The sequence below is a fragment of the Varanus komodoensis genome, unplaced genomic scaffold (assembly GCF_004798865.1).
Source record: "Varanus komodoensis strain SLA01 unplaced genomic scaffold, ASM479886v1 scaffold2, whole genome shotgun sequence".
Classification (NCBI taxonomy): Eukaryota; Metazoa; Chordata; class Lepidosauria; order Squamata; family Varanidae; genus Varanus; species Varanus komodoensis.
The window spans coordinates 55,185,011-55,199,827 of record NW_025335568.1 but is presented as its reverse complement, the minus strand read 5'-3'; the positions used below and the strand labels follow the sequence as shown (position 1 = coordinate 55,199,827).

At 41.1% G+C, this 14,817-nt stretch overlaps 1 protein-coding gene across 9 annotated transcripts in view; it reads left to right on the top strand.

The window, feature by feature from the left end:
* Positions 1-14,817, top strand: part of THADA (THADA armadillo repeat containing) — a 160,936-nt gene that overhangs the window by 28,155 nt on the left and 117,964 nt on the right. For 8 of the 9 annotated variants that reach the window (XM_044429404.1, XM_044429406.1, XM_044429407.1 and 5 more), the window contains 3 exons: positions 758-904; positions 5,727-5,881; positions 7,955-8,064. In XM_044429404.1, the coding sequence (XP_044285339.1) occupies positions 758-904; positions 5,727-5,881; positions 7,955-8,064 (412 nt within the window). Of the gene's footprint in view, positions 1-757; positions 905-1,589; positions 3,331-5,726; positions 5,882-7,954; positions 8,065-14,817 lie in introns of those variants that run through there. The other variant, XM_044429411.1, reaches the window with a different exon arrangement.

The following is a 14,817-nucleotide window of genomic DNA, read 5'->3' as shown; positions in this document are numbered from 1 at the left end:
TTGCTTGACAGCTCTTTAAAATGGTGTACACATTGTTGATGTACTCAAATAATAGTAGTAATAGTGATTATGTAGCACCATTCAGAGCAAAAAGGTAGGTTCCAGTCTTGAAATAATTAATAATATAAATTTCAGCAGAGAGTCGAAGAGGCAAAAAAGTTGGGGACAATGAGGGAAGAACTTGGGTAAATACTGATTTGTCTATTTAGGCTTAGTTCATATACAGAAGGACAACTTCTGGGTCTGCAGATGATTGAGCCTCCATGATCCCTCCCTATTGGCTATGCTGGTTAGGAGTTCCTGGCTAAAACATCTGGAGGGCAACAAGTTATTCACCTCTGACAAATGGAGGTGGACACTAAAGGTCTTGTGCAAAGCTGATTCACCATTTGGGCTTGAAAGGGAGAACAGGAAAGATGCTTGGGCAGAGGGAAGTTCCAGGCATAAGACAGGGCATGAACAGGTTCATTTAAGAAAAAAGGAAGCCTTCAGGTTGCTCAGATAGTAGAGTAGGAGGGGCAGTCATAGACAAGACTGTACTGGGGTACAAGAGTAGAGAGATAGGAAGCGAGTGGGGTAGCAGCAAGCTTTTGGATGGCTTGAAAACTAAGGCCAAAGCATTTGTGACTGGCATGACAGAATCAGACGTCTTGCTAGATGATATGAAAATGAAGCTGACTCAGTGCTGAATCAATACTTGCTGAATTGCCTCTTGTTGAAACAGTGTTTTTAAAGCCAACCTTCTCTTTGCACACAGACACTTCAGAGCGCTTGCAGATGATTCTGCGTGAGATACAACCATGTGATACAAATGATTATTTCTCAGAAGCAAAAATGTTGAAAGAGCATTGCAGGCTAGACTGTGCTGATGATGGTGTTGAAAACATTTGCACTGAAATTAGAGGTAATTTCAATGGAGTGAAGGCTTTGTGTGTGAGGGAGGATTGTGGTGGTGATGGACGTTATAGGATGTCAGCAAGTGGGAACATCTTTTAAATTCCACAACCTTTATCCATAAAAGGCAGGGCTGGCCTTTGCATTTGTCCCAGCTGGTGACATATGAGTTACTAAGAGAATCTGTTCCCTCCCACTCTATTATCACAGCCCTAACAGCCAGAGGTCAGTTTGTGGGCCCTTACTGCTGCTGGAATCCTGTCAGTTCATTTAGAGAGGAAATGTATTCTGTTTCATTTTCTGTCATTCCTGTTCCAACATCTTTCCGGACACTTTGGGTTTAGTAGCACACTCATAATTTCTCTGATCTCCATGTTGAACATAACAGTACAGAATTTGTTTCCTTAATTAAAATCCAACACAGAGCACTATAATAAACTCTGAAAAAACATAGAGGACTCAGTAAGGCTTTTAAATGGGTTTTTTCCTCTTGTGAACCCAAGTGCAACATTGGATGCCTTAAAAATATATTTTAAAAATAAGATTTGTAAGTTCAGTTTAAAGCTACTGAACTATACCATGCCTAAGAGTATCCAGTCTCATGGTAATTAACCTTGGTTTAAAGCACCTGCAATGTATTCTTCTCAATTATTCCTACATTGAATTGAGCAGTAAAGAAGGCTGTCTTTTTTCAGGTTTTTCAGCAAGACTGGAATGGAGTAAGGCACCACATTATGGTGGTTCTAATTCTACCAGATCTGTTGCCCTTCTAGGGTATTTCTTTTAATGGCTTGTGGAGTGTCACCTTGATAGTATTTAATATCCACATGAAACTGCTGGATCTGGTCATCTAGACCAGCCTTCCTCTATCTGGTGCTAATGAAATGTTGCACTGCAAATCTCATAAATGTCAGCCAGCAGATTTGGGCTATTTTGCCATAGGTAAGCTAACTGGAAGGAAGTTGGGGTGATTTGCCATAAATATGTTAATTGGAGGCAAGATTTGAAAGCCTCCAAAAAATCTTGTGTCATTCAGAATTGCCTGAAGATGTTTTTCTGTTGTAAGTTTTGTTTGCTTCCCGGTAAAGAGAGATTGGCAACTGGCATTCCTTCAGGGGTATCAGCCCTGTACCTGCAGACAAAGAAGGGATGAATGTAGTAGGCCTACGGTTGGATGCACCTCACTGATCAGCATAGAATTTTGACTGGGTAGCAACCAAATAAATGCACTGGACCACACTCTTGGTGAAAAATTTGTCTGCCTTCTTGAATGCCTGTTCCTTTTCCTTTGGAATGGTGGTTTGAGTATTGAAAGACAGTGGAGTGTTGGACCATTTCCCTTTCGTGGCTGCCTCTAAAGTTACCTCTGCTGCAGGTCTTGATTGTGTTAAATTATTAATTGGGCTTCTGAAATGCAGTTTCACAAAGAAAAATTAAGATCTTGAATCCAAAAAGTTAGATTTAGTTTTAATCTGCTTAATGCAGATTTAAAATTGCTTGAATTGCTTTAGAAAATATTTTCCACAGAATGTATTTAGGTTGGACACACAATATGAATTCTTAATTATCATACATTTTTGTAATAAATTAGTTACTACAAATTAAAACTTGATTTCTGCATTTTCTTACTTTGCTGTGGTATGTATTTCATATACAGTGCCCTGAGAGCTTCCACTATGCACAAGTTAAATAAATAAACAAAATATTCTATTTAATTGTATTATTCTGCCTCTTAAAATTATTTGTATCCTAATGCTTCTGTAAATGGTTCAGGGACCTTCAGCTATTGGACAATAAGAATGAAATAAAAGTATCAATAATTTGAAGTTTGTTAAATTCAAAGTAATGTAATAATTATATAAATTAAGCAATCATGGCAATAATACATTGAATTAAAATTACTTCAATACTTTATCATGGGTGCTCTCTGACATTCTGGCAAAGCATTACCAGATTTCCTATTTTTATATAATATGATTGTTTCAAATAACTAAAATTACTATTTTACCTGCACTTTTTTATGGCCTGCATTGCTACCTCCTCTAAGTATATTTTTTGGGGAAAAAATAAAATGCGGTTTGCTAAAAGACCACTAGGTGGAGTAGTTGAATTTTACACAAATATAAATGATATTTTATTAGAACCTGCATTTCAAAACAAGTAAAATACAAGGGATGTGAGATATTTTAAAAGACAGTCTGCATTCATTTATGATAATTGTGCATCCTTTTCTTTTAATCCTATGATTTCACCTTCATGCATGTAGTTTTTAATAGTAATGAATATATTGGCTAAAATACAGATTTTTTTTTAACTCTAAAAGCCATTGGCTAATACTACACAGTTGTGTATTTGGGGTTAAGACACCTTTTTTGCATGTTATCAGTCCATGACTAATTAACTCATGTTGTGTAGTGTACATAGAAGTAACATGCAGCAGCAAGTATTTGAAGGTTCCCAGTGTGACTTCCTAACCTGGACACTTCAAGATATTCATGGGTTACACAACCTAAAGTTAATGTAAGGGCATGCGATGATTTCCTACAAGTGCCACTCTAAGGGGAAGTCTGATTTTGCTGATACAACAGGGATTCCCACTTTTATTTAAAAACAAAACAGCATTGCAAATACAATCAACATTTGTAGAGAAGCATAAGAATATAGGAAGCTGCTTTATACTGAGTCAGTATAAAGCCATTATTGTTGATGTTTGATAGGCAGTGAACCAGCAAGCAGGAATTTTTCAAGCCCAACCTGGAGATGCTGATGATTGAGCCCAAGGCCTTCTGCATGCAAAGCATGCATTCTACCATTGAGCTATTGCCCTTCCCCATGGGGAGCAAGATGGTTTACTCAAGGCAAGCTAGGTCTCTGGGATGTTGGATTTACAGATGCATTTGGTGAGAGGGAAAGCTCGCTCAGCTTCCCTCATTGTTTAGTCACCCTGGTCCAGTGTTCATGATTCACACATAAGAACAGGCTTTTATTCTCATAGCAGTTTTTGGACTCTCTCCCTGGAAAAAAAAGCAAAAAGGTGTTAAAGGAAATTCAAAAACTGCATCCAGCAACAAGTGCAAGTGGTGACAAAGACTATCAATTTTATAAACTCAGATGTTGCTGCTCACCTTTTTGGAGAAGAATCTGGCTGCAGGGAAACTAGGGAATTGCTGGTGTCACAGGCTTGACAATGTGTTCATCTGTTAAGAAAAAGCTGAGGGTTCTCGTACACAACAGCAGGCACTCATAGCTTTCTGCCACCACCTGTGAACAAATACTCTGGCCATAAAGTGGGTGAGAACCTAACTTCATAAATTCTCACTGTACTGACATAGTGTAGAGCTGGCATGTTATGTCTTCGTTTTCTCAGGATGTTTACACATTCTGATTCCAAAAATCTGGGCTGGAATTTGGAACATAGGAAACCATGCTAAATTGAGCCAGAGCATTATAATGCGTCTATTTGGCTCAGTATTGCCTGTACCAGCCTTCTCCAACTTGGTGCTCTTCAGATATGTTGGACTGCTACTTCTCCAATTCTTAGCCAGTTTGATCATTGGCACCGTTGACTGGAATTTATGAGAGTTGGTGTCTAACATATGTAGAGACTGGGAGAGGCTGAGTTGCAACAATGGGCAGTAGTACTCAAGCACTGGGGGAGGCGATTTTTCAAACCCTACTTGGAGTTCTTGGAGACTTCCCACAAACTTTGGCAAGTAAAGTCTGTGTTTTAACTCTGAATTATGGACCCTCCCCACACCTCTCCTCAAACTTCCTGCAGTCCCAGAGAGAAATCTGGTTCATATGTAATGCGAATTAATGGACTGAGAACAAGGGAGTGAGTGCAATGCCTCTTGTATGCTTTATGATTTCTGTTAGCTTCACTCAACAACCAAGGAATGTCCCAGATTGTTTGATGTGAAATTAAAACCTGGTTTGTTAAAAACTTAAGCGGCAGGAGTACAAGAGTCAGCATTACAACTTGGTTGCAGCCTCAGCAGCCCAAAATTTAAACAACTAATGTACAGTTGCTACATGTGAACTAGGTCTTTGAGTGTTCTTGAATTTTCATAACAATGGGTTCATGCCTTTACAAGCCCAGTAAAACTGCTGTGTGTTGAATATATGCAGCTCTTTGAGTCAGATATTTGGTCATTCTAGCCTGTAATTGTCTGCTCCAACTGGTCATTACTGCAGGGCAATCCTCCTCTTTAGGAACATTTGAACTGGAGATGCCAAGGACTGAACTTGATGCTTGTGCATTTAGTCATGTGTTTTATGACTTGGTGAAATACAGAGTGTTTCAGTTCGCACGTCATGCTGCAGTTCTTAGGCTGCAGGTATTGCAGGGGACAAGCAAAGCAACAAGCGTGTTTATCATTTCTCATTTCAGTTAACAGACCAAGAAATAATGGCGGTGGGTTGCAATGTGTAAACCTGGAGTTCCTTGGTTGTTTGTAGTTTACACAGCCTAGAGTTAATCTAGCAGCAAAGCATGAGCATTCTAGATTTACATGCTATGGAACAGTCCAGGAATGAGGCATGGAAATGCTGAGCATGTGGTAAGCAACATGCTGGTCAGTTTATTTGTTCCCTTCAACTCCTAGGCTGAGCAACCTATGAATTGCGGCATGATGAAACATGTAGTCATACGAATCCTGGTAATGGATTTAATCTGATTGCTTCCAGGTTGATGTTAGTTCTCCATTGTTATTCACACTTTTCCTCAAATTTGATTTTGTGAAAGGATTTTAAAAATAACTTTGGATTGAATAATTGTTTTTAGATCATTAAAGTCTTGGTTGTACAATGTCACACTGTATTTTTCTTTTAAGGTGAAGAACAGCAGTCATGTGATGTTACAGCTCAGATGGTTTTGGTGTGTTGCTGGCGAAGTATGAAGGAGATATCATTACTTTTGGGAAAGTTGTGTCAACTTATGCCTTTACAGGCACTATCCACTTTTGATGCACTGGTAACAGTAGAGCAGGTAGGACTATTTACTATTTTGTTCTTTGAAATCTTGTGCCAGCATTTAAAGTACCACAAGAATTATTGTGGACTTTTCTCTAGTCACACTTTTCTTTACTACTCTGTTGTTTTCCAAATCATTGTGATGTTTTATTGACAGGAAGGAAGGCATTGGTTGGATGCTAGCAGTAGCTGTGCTTATTTTCAATTTGGAATTGTCTTACTAGTTCACTTCTCTGTTATTTGGTTACTTCTCATAAGTACTCCGAAGGTTTGTTTTATGAGAGAAAATGTTCATGGACAGTCCATGACTATTTACACGAAGAGTGCAGTATTGAATTAACCGTACTGCTGTAGTACAGATTGTGAATGTTTCATCTTAATTACTATTTGTCATGTTACCAGACAAGATATTCTCTTAGAAGAACCATTTTTAAAGTGGTTTTGTATGTAAACTGTAATTGGTATTCAAGACATGCACACATGGGCAGTCTTTCAGTTAATGGAGGGTGGCTATATGTATAGCTGTTAAACATTTAGAATTCACTTACTGACTTCAGCTTCACTTCCACTTACATGTTTTTCATTTGGCAGACAGCAAGGTGAGATCTGAAGAAATTGCCATTTTGGTAAAGCTTTTATGGTCCATAATTTTGGACAGCAAACACATGGATTGATTGATTGATTGACTGATTGAGGATATCATGTTCCCCACATGCTGGATGACAGAATTATACTCATTTGGGGCTGCTTGTTTTAAAGCCCCCCTCCATTTTTTTAAGCCCACAAAGGCTAGCACACCATCTGGGACTGTTCAAGAGAACGGATTGCAGTGTTTACAAGAAATTAGCTTACCACAAGTATTTCATTTGGAAATATTTTGGATTTATTAGATTTCTGTTTTTAATTGATGACCTTTTCCCTTTTCCATATGGTTTCAACCCAACCAGTTTCCAGCCTGAGAGACTAAAATACACAGCAAGCATTTTTTTTTTCCTTTCAGTCTTTTTTGAGAATGTGGAGACAGGGAGAGTTCAGGAAAAAAAAATCTACTTTTGCAGAAGTGTTGTACAACTTTAGACTGAAACTCTACTTTAAAGTGTCTGGTGATCAACAAATGCTGTCCTGTGTGCAAAGCCATGGAAAAAATGCAAATATTTTTATTTTCATATTGTCTCAAGCAGATGTTTTCATCTGGTGGACAGCTGTGGTTGTACTCTTGCAAAGCTCTGGGAGAACAGAGAAGTGACCAGCAATATGCTGCCACCATTAAATTCTTCGCTCTTTTCCAAGTCAAACAGGAATTGGTTTCAGAGAGTTGTGCTTACCTTTTGATGCCAGTGCCACGAGCTTTGTAGGAAAACATAGCTATTAACATTGTTTTTTTGGTTAGTAGCAATGTTTTTGAAATTTCTCACTTAGCACTCTATTTGTTGATTATTTTTGCTCCCATAACCTAATTTATCACTCTCTGATCAATTACTGCTTCAAGAAAACAAATCCTAGACTTTTCAGAAAAATTGGTTGTGATCCATTACTGCATATTTGGACAAAGGTGCTTACCTCATTACATATATCTGCGTCCCCTTGAAATCCATGGGACTCACTTCTCAAATTTATTCATACAAGACAATTGTGTGTATAGACTTCTCCAGAAGTGGCTTGCTTGCTCAGGAAAATGTTTGCACATATAGTTGTCTTCCATGAATAAACTCTAGAGCAGAGCCCCATAGATGCCAGTAGGATTCACATGAACATTTGTGCTGGCCCTTTTGAGGCTTTGGACCATTACCAAAATACCTGGTCGCAGCATACTATCACCATACCGTAACTCTTAAAATTTGGACATTATGAGTGATCTCTTTAATATTAATTTAAGTAACTCCTTGTGGATCGTAACTGAGATAATTCCACTGTAAAATTTCTCACACTTTGACATCTCTTAAAATAGCTTGATGAGAATAACAGCAACCTTTTAATTCTTTCCCTGCAGGATAGTTGTATGTCAGTTTAGACAATTCACTATTTGTTTTTTATCATTGGTGTGCATTCAAAATTTGATTCTCAAATGCTTTCGGTTTTTCTTTCGTAGGTGAAAGATATTGGGCAGTATTTTAGGCATCATCTTCTGAAGTCCAGGCACAGAGGGGCATTTGAACTAGCATATGCTGGCTTTGTAAAACTCACTGAAGTACTCTCAAGGTAAATAGCACCAACGCAACTTTGACATCTTTATTGTTTAATATGTCCCTTCCATGCAGTTATCTGAATATTACCTTGCTCTTTCACAGAGGTCTGAAGGACTCTCCAGTATTTTAACTCTCCCTGTCTAATGCTTTCGGTAACTAAGATTTCTGTGGTCTCTTAATGTACTCTTTCACTATAAAGTATTTCCTAGTAATTGAAAGCTAGTCCAAATCTGGTGGTCTTGCAGAAGTTCCAAAATACATTTAAAAGTAGAATGCATCTCTAAGGGGCAGTGAAGATGGCCATTGAGAAGGCATTTTTCTTTTACTCTACTTTCAACATACCTTATTTAATCAATATTCTGCACATCTTTCCAAAAATACACTTGATGAAACTTACAAAAAATCTGTAGGTCCTTTACTAGTTTTCTACAAGATACCTCCAGATACGAGATCTAACTACATTCCCACTATTCCTTTCCCTGCCTGACCCTAAGTTTTCTTCAAGTTGGTTCACTTCTAGTATTGGTGTAAAAATGGAAGATAAATCATTAGAGGATATGGAAAAGCAATGATTGAGAACAGTCTTCAGCATCTCTTGTGCCTGTACCTCTTTTTAAGTCAGACTTGCCTCCATCTTGATAAGGTGGGGCAATTTAAAGGAACAAAGAGGCAATCCTATGTAGTTCAACTCCAAGCTTTGGGTGGCATCCTTGCTGCAAATTGTGTTGAGCTCTGTCTACACCTGTATTCATATAAGATGTTAAATACTTATATCAAGGAGGGATCTCTGGGTTCTGAGTTGGATACAAGTCCAGCCATGAGCAGGTGCTCGTTGCTACCTCCTTCCTTCCAGACACAGCCTCTAGACTCATCTCATGTAATCATATAGCCAAGAGGATGTCTTGGTTTTAGAGACTGCAATGGTGAGACCGAAATTGTATTGACTTTACCTTGATTTACTAATATTTTTTTTTTGTTCTTTCTTTTTTTGGGAGGGAGGGGTGGTGGTGCTCTCCCGACATTTTACTGAACATGACAAACAGTTTAAGCCAATTCTGAAAGAAGCTACTGACAGTATTAGCCTACTGAGATTTGGTAGAGGAAAGAAATAATTCCTCTTCCCTTCCCCCACCATTTTTGGAAATGAGTAATAAGTTTACCACTTTCAGGAAAGTCCTGCAGTTTTGCTTGGAAAGTCTCACTGCTTTTCATTGGCTGATGTATGTATTTCATAATTTTATAAAGGTGTACCAAGGAAGACTTAAACCAACAATGATACATAATATTTTTCCATTTAATTTTAATTTGTGCTCCACATGAGAACTAAATAAACTAAAATTCATTTGGGTATAGTCCATGTTGTCAGGGCTGAGCTGTATGCAGCTGTCATAGGGGAGCTAGGAGTTGGCCAGGGAGTCAGAGTTGAGGAACCATGCCAGGAGTCAGAGCCAAAGAACACAGGAGTGCACCACAGCCAGGAAGACAGTTTTTACTTGGGCAGCGTCCCAGCCCAAAGAGGAAGCCTTCCACAGCCCTTCCTGTGCAGGAGGACCCACTGACAAACTTGGATGGGGGTGAGTCCAGAATATGCGCATCTTTCAGTGCCCTAGAATGAAGTTGTTGCTGTCTGCAGTTCTCATAGCTCACCACACAGGGCAGTTGCACACAGAGCTGCAGATTCCCTGTTTGAGCTATGGAAGAAGGCATTCCTCTTACCATCCTAACAACTTTAGGAAAGAAACTGTTTGAATGGCTTCTACTTTGACAGAGGAAACTTGACATGCTATTTTTAAACCTACATGTATATTGTAGACCAGTATTTTCTAAACTTTTCAAGGACCATGTAGAATTATTCTCATCAGAGTTGGTACATTGCTGCTTAGATAGCCACATTTCAAAGCAATTGGCTTTTACCTTTGAAATTCAGCTCCCCACGCCATTATGGGAATAATGCTACAGATTTCTTATGGGTCCTTGCTGAGTGCTATTTAAAAATAACCTGATAAATGATGCTACAGGTGTTGTAGATGTTAAAAACTGAGGCACTTTACATAGAGACATAAAATATCCCCCCCTTTTTTTTTACCATGAGGTTTATGGAGCTTGTGGTATTAACAAAAATGACTGTATCTGCTACAACCAATGCTTGTGAAAACATGTCACCTGTAAATGGATCTGTGTTTGAAAGAAAATTGAGAAATGCAACAGCATTAAAAAATGAACAGTATTCTGGGTACAAAAGTATGAGCAGCTACCCCTTCTGCTGTGGAACTTTCCCTCCCTGCCTCTCCCCTGCTGCCCTCAGTTTCTCAAACAGCTCTGGTAGGTCCCTTAATCCTCAAGAGCAGTCTTTAAGGATACTTGAGGGGCTAAAGGAGGGAATGGTTCCTTTCCACTGATGGAAGTCATTGTGTTGCTAGGAGGGTTAATAGGTACTGCCCATAGTTCTGTAGTAGGATGGCGAACCTATTTTTCCTGTTGAAGGCCTCATCTCAGCCAAAATGTACCTAGTGTGGCTAAAGTCATAAGTGTCTGTAATTATGGACATTACCTTCATTTTTGTTCTGCACGCTATAGGAAAATAAGACATTTTAATCTGGAAATCCTTCTTTCCAATGGAGTGCAAATTTTTCTCCATCAGCTTTTTAGTTAGTATAGTGTAGAACTGGTGAGGATTGGTGAGAGGGTGTGGCCTGGGCAGAGTCTAGAGGTCCTCACTGAGAAGTGTTGGGGTCTGCACTTGGCCTTTGAGCTGGAGGTTCTCCAGTGTTTCCTTATGGCCTTTCAGCTGGAAAAAGTAACATGGAGCACACATTAAAACATTTCAGTGGATATTAGAAGGTAACTAAGTCTTGTTAAGGAGGTAAAAAATAGGAATAGGCATTGTTTTTTCTCCAGATATCCACAGATAGACTCCTATTTTAATAATGTTAGGGGATTGCCACAACGTCAATCTAGAACAAAATATAAGTTGGAGAAAACTGCTAGATTATTTTTAGCACACTGTTTATGTTTGAGTGGAAAGGGAGGATGCAGATTGTGTAGGGCATTTATTGTATTCATTGAAAACTTGCAGTCACTATTATGACTATGCAGGAGATTGTTTTAACTGGCAAAAGGAAAACTGAATTGGAGAAACCACAAAAACCATTTGCTGAATCAGAACCAGTGTAAACTTACACATTGGCTAACTCTAAAGTGTTTTAATTAGAGGTTTTGCAGATTAAGTACAATAAAATTAGTTGCTTGTTCTACCTGATATGGGTCAGGACTCTTTACTTGGGGAACATGCTTTAGTTTGTGACTGCTGCTTTTGTTACAGCTTCATTTTCCTCCTAGGTTTTAGGGCAACTTGTTTCTCATGGAAATACTTTTTGGGCCAGCCCAGAGGGTTGTTTTCCTGCCAAATGAAAGGGAGTAGGCTCCTCCATTTTCAAAGTCAATAGTTCTTAATGTTTTTATTACTTCAGGACAACCAGTTTTGCTTGCACAAAAATGTGAGTGTTAGTGGGTGACTGGACAAGATTGTATTACTTCTGGCAGCATCAAAGCAGCACAATGTTATGGTGTTATGGATTTGTCAGATTTCATTTCAGTTTATTTTTGTCTTTCTGCAAATCCAGCAGGAGAGAAATAAATGTTTTGTTCAAAGATATGTGCAGCAACTTTTCCTTTCAGTTGTATGGTAGCTTGGATATATTTCATTTGGTGTTGCTTTCTTTGTAAATTCTATTTGCAGTTTATGTAGTGTTTAGGGGAAAATGGCAATGTAAGTTAAGACTCAAGAAATGATGTCAAACTCATGCTGGGAATGTTACCTAAGAATCAAACAGACATTACTTTAAACGCCTAGCCAGGAACTGGGCCTGTTTTTCCCATTTCCTTTAGAGGAGGTACAGGGGGTCTGATCCAGATGATGAGGATAAGAGGAGCTTAATTCTCTCCCCCTGCTATAGGTTAGACTTGGATCCCACACCTCTGTTCCATTTGATTTATAAATCAGTAATTTGCAATAGAAATTATAGCTACAATTTGTCTATAGCTTCAGACAAAAACATGTCTGGTCTTCTGCAACTACACAAATGTGTTTAGCCACTTCTCTAATGTTATCTGTATTACATTTTGGAAACTATATAAGATGGATAAACAGTTCTGCCTACAAGCTGGCTAATCTGGTATGAGCAACACCTGGGATCAAAGTAGAACTGAGGTTTTGCTCCTCAGTTCTTTTGCTTGAGGCTATTCCTGTAATTTTGACAGAAATATTTATTTTTTAGAGCATTTGATTTACACAGATGTTTTATAGGCAACTACAAATTGTGTAACTACAGAGGAAAAAATAACTTCATGGCAATAGTACATTTCTGACACCTTGATAAGACAAAGTTGTAGTACTTGTACACTTGTATCCCTCTTGCTTATGCCTTTAAGAAGTGAGGTACTAGTTTTTCTTCAGTCCTTTAAATATAGATTGCATTAGTTTATATATCAATATTGAAAAGGAACCAAGTTATGTGAGAGATTTTTATTTCCATTAACTGGATGCACCCTGTAACACACAAGTCTTCAAATTTCATATATATAGCAAAAAGCACATAAAATGAGGACCAGTTAACCTTATTAGCTATGTTCAACCAACCTGAATGATCAAAAACTCACTGCATTTATTTAGCTCAAAAGTGCCTGATCTTTTTGGCTGTGGGTCTAAATACACACACACACACACACACACACACACACACGCAATTAGTTGTATTGCTAATGCTAGCAAGGGAAACCTTGAATGGTGTTCCCATGACTCTACAGGCAACACCAGGATATCCACGTGTCAGAGACACCCTGGGCTCCCTCCCCTCCCTCCCTGGAACACCTTCTGCGCTGCTGCCATCGCCACGCCGGACCTGAGGCGTGCTGCCGAGCCGAAGGCCAGCTGATGCTGCTCCTGTGGCCACCGCTGGGCCACCCCGGAGGCAGAGGATGCCAGGGCCACCGCCGACGTTGCGGAGGAGGGCACCGCCATCTTACCGCCTGGCGGGTTTCCACGCCCCTCTCTGCTCCCGTCCCCCGCCGGCATCAGTGAGAGCAATGCCGGATTGGGGGGTGGGGTGCACGGGCAGGTGCCGGCTTAACCTGCCGGACGCGGCCTGGGGCCAGCGGCCGAAGGGCGACAGCCAAAGGGTGGTCGCTGCCATTTGTGGCCGTGCGGGGCTGGGCTGGCGGAGGGCTAGGTCGGTGGGTGGAATTTTATATTGGGGGGGTAGATGGGGAGTTTTATACTGTTTTAAAGTTTTATTGTATTTTAATTTGTTTCTATGGAGTCGTCCCTGGCCATGTCGACGGTTGAGTTACCTGGGGAGCGCATGGGCACCGCCATTGGGGTGGTCATGGGCAATGGACGTTACAGCGGTGGGGGTTTAATGTGTCCGCGTAGAAGAAGGAGGGACAGATGGCTGACACCTGTCCCTCCTTCTGGTTCTACCCCGAGCCAGAGAGTTCCAGGTAGTCTTGTCAGCTGCCTCTTGGGCCTGACGGTGCTGCTGTTTAATGTCAGGTTGGCCCACAATCTTCCCTCATCCATGACTTGATTGTGGATGAGGGGGCTGACCTGGCTTGCATAACAGAGACCTGGGTGGGAGAGGGGGTGGATGTCGCCCTCTCTCAAATGTGCCCACCCAAGTATTTGGTTCAGCACCATCCACTCCTGGAGGGGAGGGGAGGGGGGGTCGCTTTGGTTTACTGAGCCTCCATCTCCCTCATGGGACTTCCAGTCCCTTCGAGGCCGGGGCTGGAGTGCCTCCACTTGGTGTTGGGCGACCGAGACAGACTGGGGATTCTGTTGGTGTACCGTGCACCCTTCTGCCCAATGGTCTCCCTGCCTGAGCTGACAGAGATCGTCTTGGACCTGGTGTTGAGGACCCCCAGGATGTTGATCCTAAGGGGCTTCAATCTCCATGCCGAGACTGGTCTGACCAGGGCGGCTCAGGACTTCATGGCCTCCATGACGGCCATGGGGCTGTCTCAACATGTCACAGGCCCGACCCATGAACATGGACACACTCTGGACCTGATTTTCTCGATGGGGCAGGAAGATGGTGGTCTGAGGGTGAGGAATTTATGTCTGACACCCCTCTCATGGTCAGATCACTTCCTCATGAGGTTTGTGCTCGAATGCGACCTCTCCCTCTGTAAGGGTGCGAACCCGATTGTGTGGGTCTGCCCCTGGAGCCGGATGGATCCGGACGGATTCCTGAAGGCCCTGGGGGAGTTTCCGGCTGACAAGACTGGTGTTCCTGTTGAGGCTCTGGTCAAACTATGGAATGGGGAGATGACTAGGGCTGTTAACACGATTGCTCCTAAGTGTCCTCTTCTGCCAGGCAGAGCCCACTCTTCCCCTTGGTATACATCTGAATTGCGGATGATGAAGCAGGTCGGGAGACGGCTAGAGCATAGGTGGAGGAGATCACAGGATGAATCTGACCGAACACACTTAAGAGCCCATTATCAGATCTATGCTGTGGCGGTGAGGGCGGTGAAAAAGAAATTCTTCTCCGTTTCCCTTGCCTCCTCAAAATGCCATCCGGCGGAGCTTTTTCGGGTGGTACAAGGGCTGGTCCGTCCTGGCCCTAAGAAGGATCTGGTTCCACCCTCGAAGGCCCGCTGTGACGACTTTGCCAAGCATTTCAGGGAGAAAATTGTTCAGATTCGTCACGAGCTAGACTCCACTAGTGACTCAGAGGCTTCTGGGGAGATACCAATGTCGCTGTCT